At 44.2% G+C, this 24829-nt stretch overlaps 1 protein-coding gene across 2 annotated transcripts in view; it reads right to left on the minus strand.

Moving 5' to 3' along the window:
* Positions 1-10998: 10998 nt before the first annotated feature.
* Positions 10999-24829, minus strand: part of LOC144151366 (sodium-coupled monocarboxylate transporter 2-like) — a 37864-nt gene continuing 24033 nt past the window's right edge. For both annotated transcript variants that reach the window (XM_077682395.1, XM_077682396.1), the window contains 5 exons: positions 23451-23537; positions 18349-18521; positions 16749-16852; positions 13587-13687; positions 10999-11178 (listed from right to left, as the gene is read on the minus strand). In XM_077682395.1, coding sequence (XP_077538521.1) covers positions 11095-11178; positions 13587-13687; positions 16749-16852; positions 18349-18521; positions 23451-23537 — 549 coding nt within the window. In that variant the 3' untranslated portion in view covers positions 10999-11094. The remainder of the gene's footprint in view (positions 11179-13586; positions 13688-16748; positions 16853-18348; positions 18522-23450; positions 23538-24829) is intronic.

Raw genomic sequence — 24829 nt, forward strand, 5'->3', positions numbered from 1 at the left:
AATGCTTCGATTTGCGCGCAGGGCCAGGGCGATTGTTCCTAGTAGTTTGGCACTGGTGCCTTCGTGCTTTCTGTGCAGTTTTCATTGTAAAGTAAGCGCTGTTTCTATTTATTGTGGCTGTCTTAGTGAGGAGTTTGCATATTAGCGAATAACATTTAGCAAAGAGTTAATTATTTTACTTCATATTTTTCGAAAGCTAACGTTGTACACCAGACTTCGTACTTCCCCGCCCGAATCGAGCCCTCATATTGTGAAGAATAAATTTGCAATGATTTCAGTGCATATAAAAATAAAGTTATAACCTCTGACGCTAGCGGCATCACGGCTGCTATGCAATAACTAATGTGCAAAGACCGGGGAGGACGAATCCTCCAAAGTAGACGCGTAATTTTTCAGAAAGGCATAAACTTTCAGAGTTGTAAAACAGCGTGTGCCGAAACGGACCCAAGCGCGGTTGTTACCATTGGGTTTAGGTCGACTGACCGCGCATGCGCTGCGCATTAGCGCTGGGGTATCGTCCAAATGGGTGAATTTTGCCGGGAAAATTGCGGGAGGCACGGATTGCCCCAAAAGTGACACGGGCCAAAACATTCACCTAAGAAGCTACCTAAGAAGCTGCGCTTGACCCTCGCCCGCTGTTGTGCAGACAATTCAGCAACATGGTTGTCATTGACCTAGCGCAATTTTAGGGCGAAATATTAGGGAGTTTTTGCTTACCGTTTTCACGCCTCGCTCCGCGCCGACAGCAAGCCGGAGCGCCATTGCGCATGTGTGGCGCGCAAAGCCGCGAACGGCATTGGCTCCGGTTGCGCTCAGCGCGCCGCCGATACCGGAGCGGACCGTCGAAAACGGTCAGCTAAAACACTATTATCCGGCTTCCGATCCTGTAGGAACACACTATCTTTTTCTCCAGCTTCAACTTTAGCCGTTGGAGTAAAAGGGCCGCAGCTCTGCGGTACGCCCAACAACGGCAGTTCTTTGCTGCAAAGGTCCTGGATCGTTACGTATTGCTTGCTGTGCTGTATCAGCGATAACTGCTAGAAATGATCGTATACTAAACCATGCTTAGCAGGGAAACCAATCACAGGAGGTCAGACATGCGCAATTTTTTTTATATCGTTTTCTCTTCTTTGCGCATGCTTACACTTTCCGCTTTTTGTTAAGGAGATGGGTACGACTGAGCCACAAGCTCGTTGCAGAAAGAAGGAATAAATCGACTAGAACTGTGGCACGTGCCACGCAAGAAATGAATAAATGGCTATCAATCTAGATAGCCGCCTTTAAGAATCAGTACTAACACGTGCACCGCGGAATATAGATTTTGCAACAAAGAAATTGATAAGTTCACAATCTGCTACACATGTTTTAGGAAGTGATAGAACAGGCTGTATTCAGGAAGTAATACTCAACAGGAGGTAACAATTGCGTCTCAAGCTATAGTATTCTAGTAATCTTTGGAGCACAAAAGATGCCGACAGATGACAGGTATATATATATAGCACACAAATGATCCCATAAAATTTTTAGGTAACAGCACATTTCAAAGGCCGAAAATTCTGAGAAAATTGTGATTACTGATTTGGGGAATGCGCATGTACGTTAATTTTTCGCTTACAAGAAAAAGCATTCTGCAGTATGAACGGTGCCAGGAGAGGACACACTGCGTACTATGCTGCTGAAATCGTCTGCGACATTCAAATTTTTCTTGCTTGTTGAACACCAAAGCTACATCTGGATTAAAGGCCTTACGTAGTGTGTGTGGAAGGGGGTTGGGAAGGGAAGAGTGTTAGACAATATTGGCGTGTTTCAGGTTTCCTTTCTCATTTGCTGAAATATTAATTTATGGGCGTTATTGTTTTCATTAGGAAAAACCATCGCCAGAGCCAAAGCAACTTTGCTTCCTTTGCCCCACCAGCCCAATACCCTAGCCTTTGATTAATAACGTTGATTAAGTGTTAGAGCCTAATTAGAGGAACTATCAGAAGGCCGTAGATGGCGTTGTGGGAGATACCAATAGGCTGAGAAAATTTTAACAACAGCCAATTCGCAGACGAGACCACCGTCTATAGAAAGTACGAATAAATCTGAGGTGTATGGTTATGAGGGGATTATGCATAACTGCGAGCCAGCATAGATGGAATTGATGAACCTTTAAAATAGCTCACAAAAACGGGGCAATAACAAACAAACGGACGAGCGCCTCTAACAACTGAAAGTTTAATAAAAAAAAATTACCTTCCCCTCTCTTCCTGCAAAACAATCCAAAAAATATTCGGCTGCACACATTCAAACGTGTTTTCAGCAATTTATCACGCACGAGGGCAGCAATGATCTCCTCATCTGACAATGCTAAGGAAGGGCGGCTTACACAATATTCAGGGTGACGGAAAATATGTCTCTACAATTTCGCTTGATGTTTTAATTGATGCTTGAACACGATTAACGGCATTCATTAAATGAACATTAAAGGGATTTCTAAACATTGTGAGGTTAAAAGAGCAACTTCTATTCGGGAGTCTCTGGGCCACGTTTCCACTCTCGCTGCGTTCACGCGACTTAGCGCAGTAGAAAAATGAAATAGAAAATGCTGTCATCCTCTCTGCATATTCGTTGCCGATTTACTATGACGTTTCCTGTGATGTCAAAAGGAGATGGCTGGGGTTAACTGTGGTACTGGACGGCTCGCCAAACCTCAGACAGCGTTTTGTCCGCCTGCCGTGAGCGGGTCGTCGCAAATTCGTTCGCCCAGTTGAAACTAAGCCACTACAGATTTGTGCCTAGAATAATGTGCCTTTAGTTTGCTAGTCGGTAGGCGCTATCAAGCCCTAAGTTCAATTCGCTCCATACAAGCGCACATGAGAGGCTGCGATGACTGGTACGATAGTAGAAATACCCAACGCCAATTGAAGGTGGGAGAAGAGTCAGCGAAGCTAATGTAGGTACTAAGGGATTACAATCAACGTCAACTTTCATTGTACACCGCAAAACCAAGGAGCGCGATGCACTTTTCACACTCTGTGAACTAGCGCAGCGGTCAGCAGCACAACCACACATCTGCGACCGCTTTTCCACCTAACGAACGCAGTCCCTAGAGATGAGATATTTGTGGTAATTTCGGGACGCACTGCACGAGGGTTATTCAAGAAACAGTCATCTAAGCTACTGCTTATGCTAGAACTAAATAAAATTGTAAACTGGTTCTATATTATATAATTTATATTCCCGCCGCTGGCAGCGCTTGCTTATGGCCCAGTAGTCTGCAGCGCCAGGTATATTGTTTTGCTATTCGTAACTTCGAATTCCCGATAGCACAGGGTTTTATTTTAGGTGTTTTTATATGTTTTGGGGAAGTATTTTCTAAACTGAATTCACCATTTTTGAGCTGTAACGTTCACTGCTCCCCGAGCGAGTTCGCAAACGCGTGCAGACTGACACTGATCCGCTGGCGAGTCCTCATTGGAGTGGTAGTGCCAGTAGCACCGTTTGCTTGCGGACACGGTTCTGAATCAGCCGCCCCTTCGTCTGGCGCGAACACGCCTCTTACGATGCATGCCCGAGGCAGGCAACCAGGCATAGTTGGGGGAAACGCGCATCGCATATGAGCGTCTCCGGTGACGCGGAGGTCGTTCATACGCTGCTTATGCCTCGGCTAGTGATTGTTACGGTTCCAAGCCGTGCTGCTAGGCATATATCTGACGCATTTTACAGCCCAAAACACGGCAGAAGCACGGTATGCCGATTACTGAGATATAGAGAATGCCTAACCAATGATGACGTCGAATGCGAAGCATGTTCTTTCAGAGCATCGCAACGGAAACTGGTTTGAATTATAATCTCGGACATCGCCCAATCATGTAGCCCCTCGTATGGACGCCACTGCTTTAGTTGTTACTGTTGCCGCAGACCACGCATAGTAGTTCTTTTTCTTTCGGGCTTTATAAAATAAATACCGCCTTATCTACCAGATAAACGATGAGAGGTGTATTTGAGCCAGTATACACCCAGTGATAGCAAAAGAAAAAACCCGCCGCGGTGGCTCACTGCCTAAGCCGTCGTGCTTCTGAGCACGAGGTCGCGGGTTCGATTCCCGGCCGTGGCAGCTGCTTTTCTGATGGAGACGAAAAGCAAAAAAACCCGTGTGTACATTCCGGCCCCCATTGAGATCCCCAGGTTGTCAAAATTAATTTGGAGCCCTCCACTACGGCGCGCCTCATCGCCTGCGTTGCGTCGGTGCGTTAAACCATGCAATCAATCAATCAAGTAAAAACAAAAGCTCGACAAATTCACTTCACTGCCCCTTTAAAGGTATCCCTCCACTTCCTCCTCCTGAACACTATGACAGTGTTATCAAATAAGGGTGCGAACCCGCTCCCTTCGCAATGTGAGGCCAATTGTGTGCACGGGCTGCCTTTTTTTAGGCCGGACAAATGTTCTGTTAATGTTGTATAAATATATCTACACGTTTGCCCGACGTACACCTTACCGTGCGCCATTCTCACCTATACATCACATTTTTTTTTAAATTAACAAACTCATTGTCATGATCATGTACAGTATGCTGAGCACGAGGTCGCGGGTTCTCTTCCTGGCCGCGGTGGCCGCTTTTCCGATGGAGGCGAAAAGCAAAAACGCCCGTGTGTACGAGATTTCGGCGCACGTTAAAGATCCCCAGGTTAGAAATTAATCCGGAGCCCTCCACTACGGCGCGCCTCATCGCTTGCGTTGCGTCGGCGCGTTAAACCCTACAATCAATCAATCAATCAATCAATCAATCAATCAATCAATCAATCAATCAATCAATCAATCAAGGATGTACAGTACATTCCTCTTTTACTTTGTTCGTGCAGTCATATCTTTGTTTTACCCTATCAGTTGTTACAACAATCGGGGGTTAGAAGTGCGTGTCCGTATTTCAATTCTTGTCCCCGTTTGTAGGGGCGATTTTGCAAAGAGTGAAAGAAACTAGCATTTAACGTGAAGAAGCTACCCACTTCACCCGCTTCTATCGTCGTTAATAAAACGTAGAGGTAGTCTGCTTATGTAAAACTATTGGACGACTTGTCAGTGCGCATGCCAACCACAGGAGGGAATTCAGGCGCACATTCATTTTTGGTCAGTCTTCATTCGGAAAGGAGTAGCAAGCCGCGACTAGTAGTTACTTCTTTAACTTGAGCAAGACGGTGCGTTGCCACTGTATCGCTAACTTGGAAGGAAAGAACTTGGTTATTACTGGGTGCTCTCACGAGAGAAGGTACAGGCGTGTCCGGTCGACATGTTTCATTTTGACGAAAATTCTACTACAGGTCTTTGTACACCGGGGAAAACATGTGTGAAGTTAGTTTGTCGAAAAAAAATTCCCTTTCTCAAAACAAAATTCCCAAAGCTGCCTTGGGGCACAGGCGTGTTCAGCGACTCGCGGAAAATTGGAAACTGGTCCCGCAATGAAGCGCAAAAATACTGCATCTATCGCGATAGTTCTTTTTATGTAAAGTTATTTTCATGTAAAGATCTTTGCATGATCTCAAATGGTTTAACGGATTTGTGTTTGGCTTCCAGAGCGAATTTCTTTCGATAAAAATTTCCAAATTAGAAAAAAAAGTGAAAATTGCCTACATGTGGGGCCTATCCTCTCGGAATCTAAACAATCTAGGTGGTTGAAATTATCTGCTTTTAATTGCCTATCCTTGTTCAATCTTCGCGAAAATTTGAGTTTATGGTCAAGGCATTCAATATAAATAAACCCTGTACTAGAACAAGGTAACTCATTTTGGTATACTTGGAAAGCTGATTTTAAAAAAGGCTGCTTTAGATTTTTTTCAAACTTTCGAAAATAAAGACAACGCTGCTCTCTATCACCTACTCATAAAACATTTGCACTATTTTTTTGTTTTGGAGCTACAAGCGCCAAAGACGGCCTTGCTGGCAATATAGTCGTGACATACCTAAGTAGTTTGTAAGAGCTTATGACCGGAATGTAGACCAAGAAAGGACCGTTACGAAGAGAAAACCAATAAGTAAACATTGTGGTGAGCATGCTATGTTGAAATTGGATGCCTAGAGAGTAAATTGCACCTAAATCTCTTGTTGAAGGTACAGCTTCCGAGCCCCTGTTTGGTCGTGTGTACAATTCAGGACTGGTGCGGCCTCCGCCGCTCATCTCAAGACCTGGCCTTTCTATGTTCTGTGCTGTAAATGATTGCCGTAATATTTTGGAGGAAAAACAATTGAGTCATGGAGGGATACAAAAATGTCTTTAATGAACCAAGACATTAAATTATCCTTATGTTCAGACTAGATGCATTTCAGTTACTCATGCTCTCTTCAAACTTTGAGAATAGATTCCGGGTACAATTGTCTGCTCCCTGAAAATGTCGGTCCAAGTGAACTGTGAACTGTCTCCCGAGGAATTCTGCGGAACCAAATACTACTACAGAGAACTTAGCACCGACGAGGCCGCACGTCTCTAGTGTCGTTCACTTGAGCATGAAGAAGGGGGGCAGTGACGCTGACCCCCTGGTCAATAGGGGGTTAGCGGCAACCAAAACGATTTAGATGCTAAGGGTTTCAGGGTGGCCGCTTTGTAGCGACCTTAAACACAGGCCAGGATATACATGCTGGTTGGGAGGCTGAACGGAATCTTTTGTTTCAGTGTCCAAATCTATCAGTTCCTTCTTGAGACAATTTTTTTAGTGCCGTCCTAAATAATCAGCCCAAGGCACGTGGTACTCACTACTCCTAGGCCATTAGCCTCCTCTGGCTCGGCGATGTGCATGAATCACTGCAGGCGATCATCAGGCAGTAACTGCAGCTACCTATGGCGGTTTTTTTACGCGGCCTGAGCTTACTACCGCTCACGGAGGCTAAGGTCATGGTTACATGTTTTATTTGATTATTTTAGTTTTGCTTGAAAGCATGAGATCATATCTTACTGAAATTGATCAGAGAGTTCAACCGCCGTCCTTCTGTACTTAATTATTCCCACCAGAACACTTACGTCGACGCTGCAAGTTAGACTGAGCTCGGACATAGCCTGTGCTCCCCGTTCACTCCCAAGAGGTCTGGATCTCGTCTTACCAACTCTGTATATGCGAGTGGGCCTACACAGCGCGCACACAACTACATGGAGCAGCGCATGAAGAGGTGCACCCAGAAGAGCAAATGCAACCAGCATGAAGCCTTCCCTTGGGGTGCTTTTCTACGACTTGTTTAAAAGGCTTGGTACTTTGTTCACGCTTACTTTCAACAAAGCATGCTCACCAAAATGCTGAGTGATTTGCTTTTTCTAAAGACCATTTACCGCCTGACATTGCGGTCATAAGCTTCTTAATGCTTCATAACAGATGCCCTTTTTTAATCGCCTTTCAAAATATACCATAAAGCGTCACCTTGATCGAGTATAGGGGTTTTTGCATATTGAACTGTCTTGACCACGTGAACTATTATGTGCACGGATATTGAACAAAGATAAAGAAAGAACATTAAAACATTGCAACGACCTAGCTTATTTTGATTCCGAGAAAAAAAGCCCTACATCGAAGAAATGTTCAATTTTTTTTTTCAAATTTGGGAATTTTCATCAAAAGGAATTCGCCCTGCGAGCCAAACGTGGATATGGTAAACCATTTGAGAGTACCCAAGGTCTTTACCTAAAAAGAACTATGGCGATAGATGTTGTATTTCTGGGTTTACAACGGTAGAAGTATCAAATTTTGCGAGAGCCGCCCAACACGCAAGTGACCTAACCCGGCTTTGGGAATTTTTGTGAGAAAGGTAAAATGTTTTCCCCATAAAATAACTTCCCATATCCTTTCCCTTGAGCACAATGAGCTGTATATAAACATTTCGTCAAAATCAAAGATGTCGATGGGACACGCCTGTACCTGATGTCCTGAAAACATTCTACTGCAACCTCAAACACATGAGGGGACACAAATGAGGCTTCTACTGAAAAGAAAAGGTGATACTTTGAACTTTGTTATAATGCGAAGGAGAAAACATAGTTGTACCTTCTATTGATCAGCGCTTGATCTTTCTGCTTGTTTTTGCCGGCGCGCATGCTTCACCAAACGAGCCCGCTGAACAACAGCCTTCCAAACTGATAATTCATTTCAATTCATGATAATGCACTTCTCTACGCTGCTCGTCTTGCACGTACGGCCGCTGTGCACCCTCCTTCGGCACAGCTATTGTCCTTACAAGGCGCAGGGTTCGGCGCCCTTCCGCAAACGGTCCTCTGACCCTGCTTGCGCACTGCTGTTCCCGCATCCTGGCACGCGCCCCGGAATCACCCTTCTAGGCTCGCGCCCTGTTCTGGCACGCAATCTCCAGCTCAAGCTCCCCCCGCCCCCCTCCGCCCCCCTCCAGCGTAACTTCAACGGTTTTAGGACAATTATGTGCGCGTCACTGTGATATTTAAAGATGATAGACTTTCTTGGTCTTTCTACTACTATAGTATAGTCTACTTTACATGAAAATGAAAATTTTAATTTATAGATATGTCTCTGTCTTTCCCTCGATTCAGCGTGCCGTCCAGAAGTTAAAATGAATTCGTCAACTAGAAGCTTATATAGGGAAAACTTTGCGAAACCATTAAACCTGGAAAAACCACTTCATCCCTGTCAACATTGTTCCGTAAAATGGAAACATTGGAAATATTTGAGGTAAAATATGAATAAATCGGTGGTATTTGCTGTGTTCTCCAACACAAAATACGTGTCTGCTTGGTTTTTACAATGGCTAACGAACAACGCGCGTTGAAACAACATTTTGACCCAAAAATACAAAAAGCGCTCGTGCCTGAGGCCGGACCTCGTTCGAGGGTGACGAAACCAAGCCCAAAACTTCACAGGCCACCTGTACTGAAACGTTCCAGTGTATGACACGCGAGTTATGGAACGTGGTTAAAATTGAATTGTTTCGAGCACACTTGCACCGTCTTTATTGTGGGAGGAGGGACACGGAAGGGAGAGAGCCTGCGAGGTAGGCGGGGAAGAGAGAGGCATTTACGTTGCAGGGTGGCCAAAAACTATCGACTTTGACGACATTTGCAGCGAAGTGAGCAGATACGCACTAACCATTTTTGTACCTCACCGGTTTTAAAACCTAGAAACGAAACGGTTTCGCCTTAATATCTGTGTAAAACGGCGTGAGCCCCCGGCATCACGATGGAAGAAGAACGGCCAGGGCGCTAGCCCTACAAATACAAAATATACGTACTTAACCGGCAGCCCTCGCGTTCATTCAGTTAGGAACGCCTGCTTGGTTGGATTTTACGATAGTAAGCGGGAAATGAACATCCCCCTCGCGAGGGGCACGACAAAATGCAGAGCATTTCCGGGAGTGGACGACGTTAAGTAGTTTGCGTTACGTTAATGTTGTTGAACTTGTGGCAACTGCTGACGAGAGAGCGCTCGGCAGCAGTAATTTGAATGAGTCAACGATATAAGGCGCGTTCATAACGTCGCATTCTGTGGCGGCTTTGTGGCGCAGTGGTTAGAGCATCTTGTACATTGTGTTCCGCCCGCAGGGTCGAGGGATCGAAACCTGGCGCCGGATAGTATTTCTTTTTTTTATATAGTAGGGAGGGGTGCGGTGCGGACTACGGACGCCAACGCGGGTGACATCGGGAGTTACTGAAATGCTCTGCATTTAATACGGTGACTCGAGTACGACAGTCCTCACGGACGCGGCGGACTACGCCCGCGCTTAAACGAAAATAGCGGTCGTCGCTACCCCTCCAGCCCCCCCGCCGCCCCCCTGCTTTCATTAACCTTAGTAAGTCCAGCATCCTCGAAGCGGAAGAAATGGCGCTCGCACTAGCCATAACGCAGACCCAAGCCGCGGCCATCATTACGAACTGACACGCGGTGTGTTGAATGTACACGGCTTGAAGAATTTCCAAGGTGGCCGCACGAATTATCAACTACCCCACCCCCCTCCCCAAGACAACAGTCAAGATTATCTGGCCACCTGCCTACTCGTCTCTTCGCGGCAATCAAGCGGCGCACGGTCACGCCTGGGAACTTGCTCGCCCGACACCACAAAAGGATGATGAGAGGACAAGTCTCTCACTCATCACATACAACATCACCGAACACTACATGCTCACAGGATACATCTTCCTGCCGCCGGCCGACCTGCTAACAAAATAACAAGTCACCCGTCGACAGCTTCAAACTAACATAATTACACATCCCACGCGGCTACACACCATTTACACCACGATATACTACCCTCTGTGCAGACACTGCGGCTACCCAGCTACGCTCTGCCATATCGTTTGGGCATGCCATTCAAACCCAGACCTTGATAAAATCCGTAATGCAACTCACGAGCCGTGGTAGAGTGAGCTTGCCAGCTCGGACCTGACTAAGCAGCTTTGGCTAGCTCAAAGGGCGAACACTGAAGGCCGCACTAACCGAGCCCTGGACTGAGGACCCCGCCCACAAACCCCGCTGGACTCCACGGTTAAAAAAGCTTTGCTCCTCCTTCTCTTGGCCAAATGACGGATGCTGGGTTCAACGAGGCCTCATCAGAAGAATCGCACATGACAAATTAAGTGTTAGAGTCCCGCCGGGAAAAGCCCTTGTTCCCTGTAGTGCGTAGTTTGCTTTCAAGTGGTCGCTTCTTGCCGTTGCTGGCTGAATAGAGCAACGTTCTCTGGATAATAATCGAGTCGCCCTGTACCCGACACAACATTTTTTTAAAGAAAGTAATGCTAATGCCTCCACTTGCAGGTGCCTCTAGAAATGTTACGAATAGAGACAAAATATGAAGTGACCAGTTTGCATAAGCTTCGAAACCCAGCTTCCAAACTCCGCCTAAAGCGCTTTAAAATGCGAAAGTGTATTGCTGCACCATCCGCAGTTCTTAGTGAACGAATCATGGTAAAAAAGGTGTCATTGCTGGTCTCAATGACGACATCTTAATTTGAAAAGAATACCCTGAAAACCCGCCCTTCATAATATTACATAATTTATTTGTATAAACGTTTCCTTTGCCGTTGTCCTCTCCTTGTTGGTGGATGGTCGGTGCAACTTGACGGCGGGTTGTAAGGCTGTCGTTTGCGGCGCCAAATTTTGTATGCTCACATTTTCAAACCAATGTTTTCTCCTGTACTCCATTTTGTTCACACAGTAAGCTTGTAGTATGAGCAGAATGGTCTAGCACTGCTTCTTCCTGTAAAGAAACAAACCGTAATAGGAGAGAAAAACACAGTGACCGTGCAACAAAGGTGGACACACAAAGCAAACAAAACAATGTCGATAAGTTGCAGCAGCGCCCCTGTTATATTGCACAGGTAACAAGAACGTCCGTTAACATATTGTGGCTAAAACTGTTTTGACCGCTGCAAAAGAAATGGACTGCCGCCGCAATGCAAATTTTGCTTGCGGTTCTATAATAAAACGCTCAGACTGGAATACACCGGGAAAAATCGAGGTGGTTGGTGGGCGTTGAACACGTGAGCAAAAAGCATGAAAACCACGACATAGCCTTAGGAGTCACAAGCACAGCACTGTGGTTGTATCACCTAGGCCTGCGCCCTGTTTGGTACACTGTTTTTTTATCGTTTTCAGGAACCCGCTTGTGTGGCTGCTCTGAGGGGCCTCGTCATAATTCAAACGCTTGTGGCTGACACAAAAGATGGAAAATGAAACGCGCTCATGTCAAAACGTATGTAGGTGTCTGTTAGTTCGACTCTAAGTAAAAGTAGTGACACCGCGTGAGTTATCATTGGCATAACTTTAATAATGTAGTAATCCTGTCAAACTACCGAGTATGAACAAAGACTATACACCAGCACTCTTGAACCACAAGATCGGTATTTATATGATACTCTGCGGGCATTAACAATCTTGAGACAGGTTTTACCCCCTCTGTTTATGAACTTCCATGTAAAAAAATTATATACCGGATAATATATTACGAATAATATACGAATTGAGTAATGAGGCTCCTCAGGGACACATGGGCTATAAGGAACGGAGTAGCTGATTCTCTCGATTATTGTAGGCCACCGATAGATGTTTAACCCGAGCTCAGGTTTTCAATCATGCACGTTTTCGTTTTCCGTCTTCTGAAATCAGCCGCCCAAGCTTGGATTAAACCTTGAGCGCCGTGTTCAGTAGAAAAAAATTGCGCTATATATATATATATATATATATAATATATATATATATATACGTTGAGGCCTATTTATTCAGATGAATTTTTACGGAGGAAATCGCGCTCACACCGATGGAGGCACACTATTTTTAGAAATAGTTCTGATAATTCAGGAGCAGCAATTTAATCAACTCTTCTTAGCAGCAACTATTCTCACACTTGCCTCGACAGGAGAAGCGAAACTTTTTTTCGCACGCAAGTGCCAAAAAGGCTGTAGGGTTCTTGGAATAAATACATTGTCTTCCGTAAAACGTAAAAAACAACTATTGGCATGATCTACAAACGACGCACAGAACAGTGTCGATTTGCGTTGCAATCGGCTAGCTCTGGACTATGTAGTGGTTCTGATCACGACATACACTAGAATAATAGTTTATTATGTAATGGCAGACTTTGAAATTCATCAAACCCCAGCGGTACCTCAATGACTAAGGGACTTGGCTTCTGAGCCCGAAAGCAAGATTGTACCCGGCTGCGCCAGCCGTTATACTGATACAGGTTAAACACGTCCGTGGGGCGAGGTTTTGCCGCATTTTTAAAGCTTGCATGGTGGTCCTCATTAGTTCCTTTTACAACAAAGCTTCTCATGCCCCTGTTTAGATGCGGCGCGTAAAACCCAATATCGCGAAATATTATGAAAGTGACGAAATTCGAATAATATTTGTTGGCCCAAACGCGACAGGGGATATAATTCCCGTCGGCCACAAGACCCACACAAAAGCGTCAATTACAAAGCTGCGGCAGAAGCACATGGCGGTAAGTTAGCATTGCGGCATGGAAGCGCATTTAAACCTTGTGGTGCATTGGCTTTGTTGGGCCTAAGGAAAGCATTGCGCCGTTTCTATGACGTCAACGCCACCGATTATCAGTTCTACGTGATTTGTACCAGCAATATGTAAACTAGTCTAAGAAGCCGCTAACACCCTCAAATCCCCGAATACGTGGCTGCCACATTACCGCAGCGCACACCGTTTCTTGCGAGTCGACGTTCTGTAATCGGTAGTATTCGCTTGGAGAGCACAGCGGAGAGCACAGCACCGCCCATGCGGCGTATTGATAGTGATGCTGAATAAACATGAACCTACACCTGAGGTATGAGCAGCGCCGTAGTTGGGGTCAACGGAGTAATTGGGACCACCGCAGGAGCAGTGTGATGTGGGTCTTAATCTCGACACATCCGCTGTAACCCTTCGCCTCCATCAGATACACGGGTGCAGAGGCCGCGGATATCTTGTCCTTGGGCTAAGCACCCCTCGCTTTAGCGACTGAGCCAAGACGGCAAGTTGCATGCAATAATGTACAATTTTGTCATATGCCCATCATTTCGTTTAAATGCGTTTAGGATGTCCCCCACTGACGAAGACAATTATTTGTAAACACAAGCCATACATAATTATGCAAGAAGGGAATAGATGACATACCTGAAGTTTTTCATCTTGTTTAATGATACCGTATTTTCGCCACTGCCGAACACACCACCTGTTCAAGTGGGATATGTTGGCTGTTGGTAGCCTGTGCTCCCCTGTAACAAAGAATACGTCAAGGAATGCGGGTACATTTATCTTTGCGTGCAATCCAACTGTTACAGGAAGAATTGGCATGGAGTGCAGCACACTAATCGATATTTTAGCGGCATTTACGTTGTCAAGATAATCATGGGTCTACCTGAAATATTTTTAGTGACAAAACTGAATTTTGGCAAACCGAATACATCAATTTGTAAAGATATTCTCAATTTGTAAAGCTCTAAGTGGCCGAAAGTTACCAAGGTACATGACGTTCTCATAATCACTGGGTATATTTTCAACTTCTTCGCACACATGTAGTGCTGCAAACCACTATGTCAGGCAAGTGATCTAATTTTTAAAAAAGCCTTGAGAGCACCAGGTCTTCACCTGGGAAAATTGCGGCTGGTGCGGGAAAAAAATTCCCTAAAAAATCATCAAGCAAAATAACGCCTTCCCACAAAGAAAGAGGTTTGGTGGGCAATGTCACTTTGTCGTTCTGTTAGTCCTTTTAGACAAGGTAAGATAACAGAATTCTGCGCGAACAAGGATATGCCTTGGTAGGCCACACATAGACGTGTCAGTGTGTGGTGCTGCAAGTGGAGCGTTGGAAGCGATTCGTCTGTTACCGTCATCACTTCGCCGGTGGCGTTCTCCCCACTACTGCGATCACTACAAAAGTTCCTGAAGCAGCTGAATTAGAGTCTACGCTATGAGAAGCAGCCGCTATATGTGCCTCTCGGAGCGTGGTAGCTGCACAGGATGCCGGGAAACGGGAGTATACTGAGGAGGAGAGCTTTTATATAGGCGGGCTCCGGCTGGCATGGCCTTATTTTCATATGTTTGTGGAGCGTGTCTGCTCTATCGCCTCCATCGTCTGTCAATGGCTTCAAAGAATAGAGAGGCAGTGTACTTCGGCCAGTTTAAAAATGCAAAATAAAGGGCATCCAGCAGTTACCATGTCGCTGTCTGCCCGTTCGAGCGTTAACACCTGTGTTGACTATAGTAAAGTGACTGTGTTTTTCTCAGATTGAAAATGGGAAATTAAATTTAACATACCAGGCGAAAGGATAAGTTTATATAGAAACCGAGGGCGGGATTTTTAATATTCCTTATCTGGAAATGGGTTAAAAACAGACTGTCCTCAGTAGCGTAAATCTGCAGTTCAATCAAGGGTTGGAACCTGTTTTGTACTAGTTGATAATACGAAAAGAGAATACTCTAAACAAAACATGTAAATTCAGTAAAAAGACGGCATGTCTAAATTTAGTTTTGAAAATTACAGAGACGCACATCTTTTCGTTAATACTGTTAGGTATTCAATGCCGGGCCATCTTTATGATAAGTTGGCCCCCCACTTCTTCTAATATACTGTCAAATTAGCTAGTAGGCTGGTAATCTTAAAAGGCAACTACTGTCTACACCGTTTATGATGGGTTATTCTGGATAACACAGAGTAAGCTGCACCAACTGTGAGATTTTTAAGTGAAAGTACTCTAAAACCTGGTGGCCAGCCGAGGCTATGTTACATTAGTTGGCATGAAACAATATTCCGAACTATCCGTCAGTTCCTAAACCGGCATTGTGGAGTAAATACTACGACTTTGAACACAAACTGAGGCGCAATAATTGAAAAGGGTAATTTGGTAAAAAACATTTGGCCACCTTCGCAAATGAGATGCAAAACTGACGAAACAGCGGAGCTGGTGGTCTTCGCTAGCTATAAATTGGCTTTTTTTAGGTCTGCTCCTTTTTTAAGAAAACGATAGTTAAAAAGCGAAGCTTTCACTATGCAAACTAACGCAAAGTCCACAATCCGCGCTCCTAAAGTGCAAATCCAAACTGTCAAATGCAGAAGCCAAAGCCCAAAGCCAGCACCCGCAATATGAACCCAAATGAAAATACTTTGCGCTCAAAATGCGATGATAGCGCAATTGAATAGACGCCGTTTTCAAAATGCGAGGGTCCCGTGCTACATTCCGACTGCGGGAAGCGTTTTATTCTTGAGGCGCAGACTCGCAACACCTGCTTGTCGGCTCCTCGCCTCATCGCAACTTTCCATACACTGCTTGGCCTAGCATTTTCCCCTCCGTCACTTCTCCGAAAGGAGTTTTCTGCTCACGTTCCGCATCGACAAAGCTCAAGATTAATCAGGTCCGCGGTGAAAAGACCGTGTGACCACAATAGTGTACTTTCAAAACCCTGCATGGAAGATGCTAAATGCCTTTCCTCAGCGGCTTGGCACTGCGCACTCAAGTCGATAAGAGATCAAAACTGCAAATTTGGATAGCAGACCAAAATTTAAAGTCGACTTGGTGCGACTAAATGGCTTGATTCGAATGAAGTGTAAATAATAAAGCTTTTTGGAATCTTGTCTTCCATTTTTGCGAATAAACGTTTCGCAGGTTATTTGACTGAGGTGAACTCAACTGGTAGTGTTCGTAGGGGGGAGTGCAGCGGTCGTTAGGTGTGTTTTATTTTTTGATGTACCTACCTTGGTTTCCCATTAAGTTTGCAGCACGCTTTTGAACTTGGAGTCATTGGAATTGATTGAGACTTCCAAAAAACAAAGGTGATGGAGGAGATAAGCTGTGCAATCACGACGCGCAGGGGTGGCGCGTGGGACGGAACCCGCCTGTACCTATTCGTACCACCTTTCCACAATGTCGTCCTGAACGCATACTCTGCATCTCCCGTGCACTGTCGATTCGCCCGTATAGCAGCCGCTATGCCAAGCAGCCAGCCACCTCTGGACATTCCTCATTCCTTGGCAGCGGTCCTTCATGCTCGCGTGATTCCTTCGCGCTGTGATCAGCATTTACAAACTTGCCACACCAACGCAACGACATATGACGTTTTACGATGTGGGATAAAACTGGTTGTTCGAAATTAACACAGTAAGTAGCGGTAAAACCTTGTTCATAATGACAGTAAAACACAAAGAATTCTTCATGACTGTCAAAGCAATATTTTTCCCTGTTTGCTTTTTGTTGATGTACCTGCCAATAAAACTCAAGCCCACTCTGCTATCATAGCAATAAAATCGCTGAAATTTTATTTCATAGGTAACATACGTACCTGTTGCGAAACTGATTAGTAGACCCAGCAAAACTGTAGCGCACGAACTGAAGAGGCAGCTCCAGAGAGGTGATAACTGGAACGCAGGCGGACTATTCGGCACCCTGTGGATACAATGAATGCACGTTTTCTTGTCATGAGGTTTCAGCGTTACCACTGTTGTTTTCGCTATGCTCCAAAACCTTTGTAGTATCTTCCTTAACCGAAAGTGCTGACATTTGCCAGAATTCTTGATGCGTTTGGGAAAAGCAACAATGACACTAATAGTGGCTCATTTCTACTTTAAAGAGTCCTTCATGAATAAAACATGAAAATGAAGCCTCCGTGGCAGAGCTTGTCATAAAGATGTGACAACCGTTCACCTTCACAAGAAGAATCACAAAGCACAGCGTGTCACACAATCGTGAACAAACGAGTTCTATAACCAAAACAGTGCTCGTTGAGGGTATTACAAGAAACTATTTCCTCCCATCAATTTGCAGATGGTTTTCAGGGCCGCATTGAAGTCCATGTGAGCCAGCTGGTTTTTCTTACGACTAGTTTCTGCGCTGGTTACGTCACCGAACGTGCTAGAACATTTTTTACCTATGGATTATACCTGTAGCCATGTTGCTGAAATTTTTTATAACTGCCCGCAGCTCCCAATTCAAGACTGTCAACAACAACTTTATGTGATGGTCTACATACAGAAAGTATGATGTAATGATCTTGCCCTTGCGTGCCCTTAAACGTCATAAAACCGCACCAACTTCAAGCCGAGATACATTCGGTGGCATGGCAGTACGCTTTTGCCGCTGCGCCACATTTCTTCTGAAACGTATTTCGCATTTTTGAGTAACTCGCCGAAGCAATACCTGGGCTATGAGGCGCTCCGTAGTGGAGGACTCCTGATTAATTTTGACCATCTGGGAGGTCTTAAAACTGCGTCTAAACTTCGAAACACACGCGTTTTCGCTTTTTTCCGCCATCAGAAAAGCAGCTAACATGGCGGGGTTGAACTCACGTTCATGGGCTCAGAAGCACACCGTCTTAGCGACGGCTTAATCGGGACGGGCATTTCTCATGAAACAACTGCGCCCCTGAAAGCACTAATCCCTGCGCAGTTTTTTGCCTCGAACTACTGCAACATCCTCTTCCAGGAGCACATAATTTCACAAAGCACAATTAAGCGGCCTGCACTGTCGTCACATACAGGTGATGAGACCATTTCCACTAAAAGGGACGTTTGACAACTAAGGCCCGAAGTTGGGCGAGTTGGTTGCGAACTATGGAATGTATCGTACTTGCGAACATTAACGTAGGGAGAAAGCTATATACAAAAGACGACAAACACGCTAGAGAGTTTCCTCTTCCGCTGTAACCACCTCGTTTGAGCCCCGCTGTAACACCTTCAACTTTAGTCCGTCAATTCACCGTTTTCGAGAAGGACTTCTTTCGGCAGCCAAACCGAAAATAGCAAAAACAAGAGCAAAAAATAGCCTGGGCATAAGTACTGCTAATGTATTGCTAATGTATCCACAAGATGTGGACGAAAATACATGAAAACAAAAGTAAAACAACATTTTTTTCAATGGCTACCGTCTTCCGTGCACACACTTACATGGTACCGAAGGAAAGAGCAGATATATTTCGCGGGGTTTGGAGGTACGTGCTGTTGTCGGGGCAATGGTCCAGTGTGAGCGGCATGAGTGGAGGCCTCGATGCGTGTGTCATGTTGTGCCACATTAGGACCAACTGAACAGCCAGCATTATAAGAGTCGAAAATCCCGCACCCTACAGCAAACAAAATTAAGAAAGGCCCGTTGTTAAAACACACTGTCATAGTTCGATATATTGAACCGCTACAACGACAAGGTGCCCTTTTTCGCATATCGATCGCAAAAAAAAACGTTCCAATCCACGCTGTGAAGGTGGTTGGAAAGCAACGCTGTAAATGACACCCAGAACAGTAGCCCGTGCAACATCAGTAGGATTCACAGGCGTGTTTCTATTTTGATTCTGTTCACAGTTCTGTTGGTTTTGTTTCTGTTTTCGTTGCAATATTTTACTGCAACGTGCGAGACTGATGTATGTATATTACCAGTGTTTTTTTTTTCAAAATAAAGCAGGTGTGAGTGTACCACGGCCCTGTATACTTCTCGTTCCTTTTTTTGCGCTTTGTTTTCCCCCGCTGATTTACAGTCATGAACGTTCACCAACTCCCAAACATCAGTCCTGTTGCACTAACGCCGCGAACACTTATGTAAACAGCTAAGCTGCCTGGTATTCCCTAACCGCAAAGCTAAGAGTTATAGAACTTCTCAAAGCCAGAAGATCGAATCCCATTCGCCCCAATTCAATTTGGCCGTGTTCCAATGCTCGTGCCATCTCCTGGAACATTTTGTTACTTTTACACTTAGTACCCCGACACGAAGGGGCGTCGCAAAAGTTCTTTGTATTTCGAGGTCAAGACCTTTTTTCATGCCAATTTGTTTGCCTGCTGCAGCAAAAATCGTCCCCATGCATTTTTAAAAAAGTGCCAGGGTCACTTATGCATTGATGTCTTGCTTCAAATATGCGTGATCTTTTATGCTCAACAGTGCTGACATGTGCGAACATTGCCACCAAATTTATTAGTTAGGAAATGTTTTGCCTATATAAACATCTCAATCAAGAATTCTTCCAACTTGTTGCACGGAAGCTTCGCGCTTGCTTTCCTCCTTACCAGGCTGCGCCCTCTCCACATACTTCCGCCTGCGTTTCCACGCCTCGTACCATGAAAGCTTCTACCAAACTAAGAGCTTGGCTGTTTAAAAACACCCCGATGTGACTGCTAGTACACTGGCGATTGGGCGTGGTGTGTTATTTTATTCAGCTTCAAAATAAGACCGGCAGATTTTGTGCTGTTAAAGCCTGGTTGTTAGCGCCTACGGCTATTTCATGAAACTTCGTCATTTCGTTATACATATGTTTCGATCCAAAATCACATCCCGGATTTGTCAATCGCTCCATTATAAGCCCATACAACATTTTATTGTCTTTCTGAAAAGTGCACATGTTTTTGAACAAAAAATAAATTACGGTTTCCTGCAGTCGCGTGGAGCCACGGCTTTCCATTACTTAAGTTATTCCCAATTTGTTCATGTTTCAACAGTCTCTTAGCGGATATCTAATAGACCTCCATAGAATACGAAAAAACACTGCCCCATTATTACCCTCACGACGATCAGCGTTTTAGGGAGAGACTCATGGGTTTTTAGAAACGATGTTCGTATGCGATTACTTACCACCTCAATTGCTTAAATAGAGTGTATCCAAAAAACCCCGTAAGAACCTATTTTCTTCAGCTCCTCAGTATCGACTATCTACAGGCTAATGTTGGGCGAGTTGGGTACATTATTAAAACAATTAAAACACCACACTTGTGTCATGTAGTTTTTCTCTGTGCGTCATTTTATTAAGGCCGAGTACCTTCTTCTCTCGTATTTCTGGGCTGAGATATTGGTCCTAAAGCAGTGACAAGATTAGATTTTTTTATATTTACATGGTCTGTCTGCTTGTTTTGGTAATTACTGCGGACTGGCTAAGCTTCCTTTCCCACGTTCGACACATTCGGGATTATTACGAGGGCAGGACAGGGTAAATATTTTAGGCGCACTCGTCATTTCTTTGTTTCCCATAACGACAACCTTCTTTCACCATCATGGTTTTATTCCTCTTAAAGGTAGCCTCGTTCAATTCATTGTATTTTCTTTATTCTAAACTTTAGTCTTTATTCTATGTTTTACTGCGGCCGATAACAGCACACATCTCCTTCTTTCAAGTGCTATCTTGCTTAATTACAGCTAAAGTGACCTCACTCATTTCCTTATTTGCATAATAGCTTCACCTATTTATTTATGTAATTTTTCATGTTTGCTTCAGTGCATCGGGAGTGATGAAGTTCTTAGGACTGCAAACCAAGACCAGCCTAAATTCCCAAGTATCTACAATTCTTTCAGGTGAGCGCATCACCGTAATAGCTGTAAGCATTCGCCAAATTAAGGGCTTCAATATTGGCTAGGTAGCGACTACCATAGATCCTCTTCAGCCGGCTAAGTCTACACTCAATCGCCCACTCCAAAAGCGTGGTGGGTGCTTCAAAATACCTGAAGTATCTGCCGGGTTTCGGGAAAATTATACTTTCTGCCTTGGTGTAGCTCGAAAATTCTCAGCTGAGCGGCAATTTTTAATTCTGCTAAAAAAAATTAACGGCACAGTTGCAGAAGCGCGCGGAGAGAACGACGCGGGTGCGAAATGTCGCAAATCGCGTAATTTCGCGCAATCTTCTAAAATGCTATCCGTAGCATTGCACCTCAAGGGGATGTTCAAATTATGAAATTATATCTGAGAGGGCTAGTGAAAGCAACGGGACTTGAACAACGGCGCCCGTTTAATATTATGTTTCGATTTCCTTTCAGTTTGCTTTCCGTTGATTCAAACGCAGAATTTGAACTGCGCTGGTTGTTAGAAAACTTTTGGTGCAATCTGCCCCCAGACTATAGAAGTCCTGTTTCATTTTCTTTATATTATTTGCAATCTGTAAACTAGGTGGCATTCCAACCAACCGCAAAATTCTAATGCAGATAAGCCTGCTAAATGTGAGAAATGGCGTGACTGCACCGCAGCTTCCCCGGGTTTTTATGGTCTCATCAGCACCCGTTAGTGCATTGATAATCTGGCACTATGTGAATTTATTTTGGAGAAGGCTAATCAAAGAGACCTGCTTTAAATGGTAGCGGCCAGTTTTCAAGAGGTTTCACAATCTGCCGATTAGTTCGGCGTTGTCTGTTTCCGTTTCGGATGTTTTAGGAAAGTCACAAATCCTAGATATCTCATATACTGAATGTGAACGTCGTGTTAACAGTACTTCCTGTCTCCTCGCTGAAAACCGCTCTTGCTAAAGTAATTTCGTTTACTCAGAATTTACTTGTAACAAGTAAAAAAATCAATTGTACAAAATGCTTTATTTAAATCTTTGCGGGGGGGGGGAGGTAATTACAAGCTTATCTTTGACAAGTTTTCTTAAGATTTTTAATAATTGCGCCTTTGGATCAATAAATTATTACTTTCCGTGCCGTGCTTTGTCTCAAAACCTACGTCAATGTTATTTATTTATTTATTTATTTATTATACCCTCAAGGCCATGGGCATTGAAGAGGGGAGTGGGTATAACAAGATGTGCAAATCATAAAAGCAGTGCATGTGTTCAAATACAAAAACATAGATTATCCTGATTATACAATACTAGCTAATGCTTGATGAAACAGATGATTATCGCGTATGGAAACAATATCGGCGGGAAGGTGGTTCCAGTCTCGGGATGTTTTGGGAATGAAAGACTCAGCAAAATATTTTGTGTTAGATGAAACAACTCCAACTTTATGATTATGGTCATTTCGACGTGATATGTACGGAGGCTGTGAAAGCAGTTCAGCATGGAGAGAAGCATGGTAATAAACTTTATGAAACAAAGTTAGGCGAAAAATGCGACGTCGTGACGCCAAAGATGGGAGGCCAATATTACTTTTCATTGTCGTTACACTTGCAGTCCTGTTATAATTTGATAGAATGAAACGGGCTGAATTATTCTGAACAAGTTCAAGTGCGGTAATTAAATTGTCATGACACGGATCCCATACTGGCGTGGCGTACTCTAGTTTTGATCTGATTAGTGTTTTGTATAGAAGAAGTTTTAAAGAAGACGGGGCTGAGGAAAAGTTCCGCCGCAAATAGCCTAGCATACGGTTTGCCTTGTTAATAATGTATTCGATGTGTTGCGTCAAAGTTAAATTGTTAGTAATATGAACACCTAGGTACTTATAAGAAGAAACGATTTCAAGTGGTATTTTGTTCAGGTTATATACAGGCATACAACTAGTAGTTCTTGAAACACGCATTACTTTACATTTAATGACATTAAGTTCCATTAACCATTCTTTGCACCAGTTGCTGACGCTAGTTAGATCTGATTGGAGACAGTAGGAGTCGTAGTCAGTAGTTATTTCCCGAAAAATAACGCAGTCGTCGGCAAACAAATGAACATTAGAGGATATAAGAGAAGGCAGGTCGTTAATGTAAATAAGGAACAAAAGAGGGCCAAGAACAGACCCTTGGGGGACCCCAGAGGAAACCTGGCTGAGTGAAGAGTTATGATTATTGGCTGAAACAAATGTTGTACACCTGTGTACCTTTTTTTGTATTCCTTATAAATTTCAAGCCAAACGGTTACTGAGCACGTTTACTACTACAACCACACGAAGAAATTTTAGTTTGGAACAAATTTTGGCATTATTTTTGTATCCCGCTAAATCCCGCGATATAAACGTTCAGTTTGTATGACGGCAGTTGCTCAGACACGTAAGAAGGCATTATGTGTTTTTTATCTATTTTCATGTTTTGAGACGTAAGCTTATGTGGAATTTTCTTTTGATATTTTCGAAAACTTTGTCTGAGAAATGCGCTGTTCAGTCTCACTTAATGGGCCCTCACTTAATTTTACAAACTACACTATAAAAGCTCCATTGAGGTTCATTTAAAGGGCATTTTATTACTTTGAGCCCACTGTTCTTATATTAAAAGAACTGTTCTGAAATGAGCGTCTCCGAGAACCTCAATTCGTTTTTGCACCCATTTTAAAATGAGTAGCTGTCGCACCACGTTGAGAATAATAATCTGACTTACCTTTGAATGTACGAAAGGAAAAATGACTGCCAAAAGCATCAGTCCCACAAATGGACCCGTTGACGCTGACTGCACCATGATAATTACCTGTGATGAAAAGACAATAAGGAGCGTTTTGTGGATATGATCAGCTTTCATATGACCTAAAAAGGCAAGCGGGAACACAGGAAGGCAACTCGCTGTATAAGCCCCAAGTAAAAATGCACATGTGCGGCCTGCCAAGATGCCAAAAGCAGCTGTAGCGGCCGTTTTAAAAGCTTGGCTCGAGCAGCGTAAGGCGGCCGCACCTCTGGTCTGCGCCGAGTCCTCGTGTCGCACAACACAAGAAAGACTACATCAGATCTTTCAACCGCCCTTCCGCACTCGCAGCCCGCTGTGTGCACCACAATCCATTGTGTCCTCAAAAAATCAAAGCAGCTCCCTTTTATGTTAAAGCTGCCACGAAGTGCGGAACCCTCCAAACCGGGCTGGGATTCCCTCTCTCGACTAGTTTCAGTATCAGCCTGACGTTGATACGGAAGCAATAAAGAGCGGGCGCCGGTGCCTGTGACAAGGCTTTTCAAGAGAAACTAGGTTGAGTTCTCATTAGATTGGGGGAATAATTGCGTTAATATATAAAATTTTTCTAATTTATATTATTGTGTACTTATCTAAGCTGTAGCAACTACAGCACCCGTGGCAACGGCGCAGCACAAACATCACCCCGAAAACTTTGCAAATAACGAACGCATGTCTCTCTTGCTCAAAAAGATAGATATTAGCTCCGCATCTCCAGGGACTTAGGTCGGATCTCGACCAGTGGAAGCGATTTTCTTTACTACGCCTCTGTTTGAATGCGGGACGCCGGATGAGTTCCGACGACATGAGGGGCCCCACACTGCCCGGCACCTAAAATGTGAGTGACGCGCAGAAGGAACGATAATGGTATGCTCTTCAATGAAGCTGAGTGCTATCTGCGCGTTCACATGCAGCGTTATGCTCCGACAATGTCTCTTATCAATTTTAATCAAGGAAAACCACAAGGCAGTTTTCCTTTATTTCTATTGTTTCTTTTCCTTTTTATTTTAGTTGTCTTTCTTTTTTTCTAAACAGCATATAAGGACCGGAAGGTATTCCGGCATGATAGCATAACCCAGTGAACCTTCAACGCTGTGAATGTTCACGTGGTGATCTTTTTTCAGCGTCTCTGATTGTTTGCAAGTGATTTCAACGAACGCACTTGAGGCAATTTAAGCGAAGCGCACCCCGTCCCCACACACCATTATCGAAACTGGTTATGCATATCAAGTGAAATAACTGCAGTGTATTAAAAAAAATTCCAGATTTCAAGGCGGCCGCTATGGCGAGAAGTTGTCATACGATTTATGGTCTGTGTTTAC

Source organism: Haemaphysalis longicornis, unplaced genomic scaffold, assembly GCF_048455015.1.
Source record: "Haemaphysalis longicornis isolate Haplotype H1 unplaced genomic scaffold, Haemaphysalis longicornis Haplotype H1 scaffold_9, whole genome shotgun sequence".
NCBI classification, from domain to species: domain Eukaryota; kingdom Metazoa; phylum Arthropoda; class Arachnida; order Ixodida; family Ixodidae; genus Haemaphysalis; species Haemaphysalis longicornis.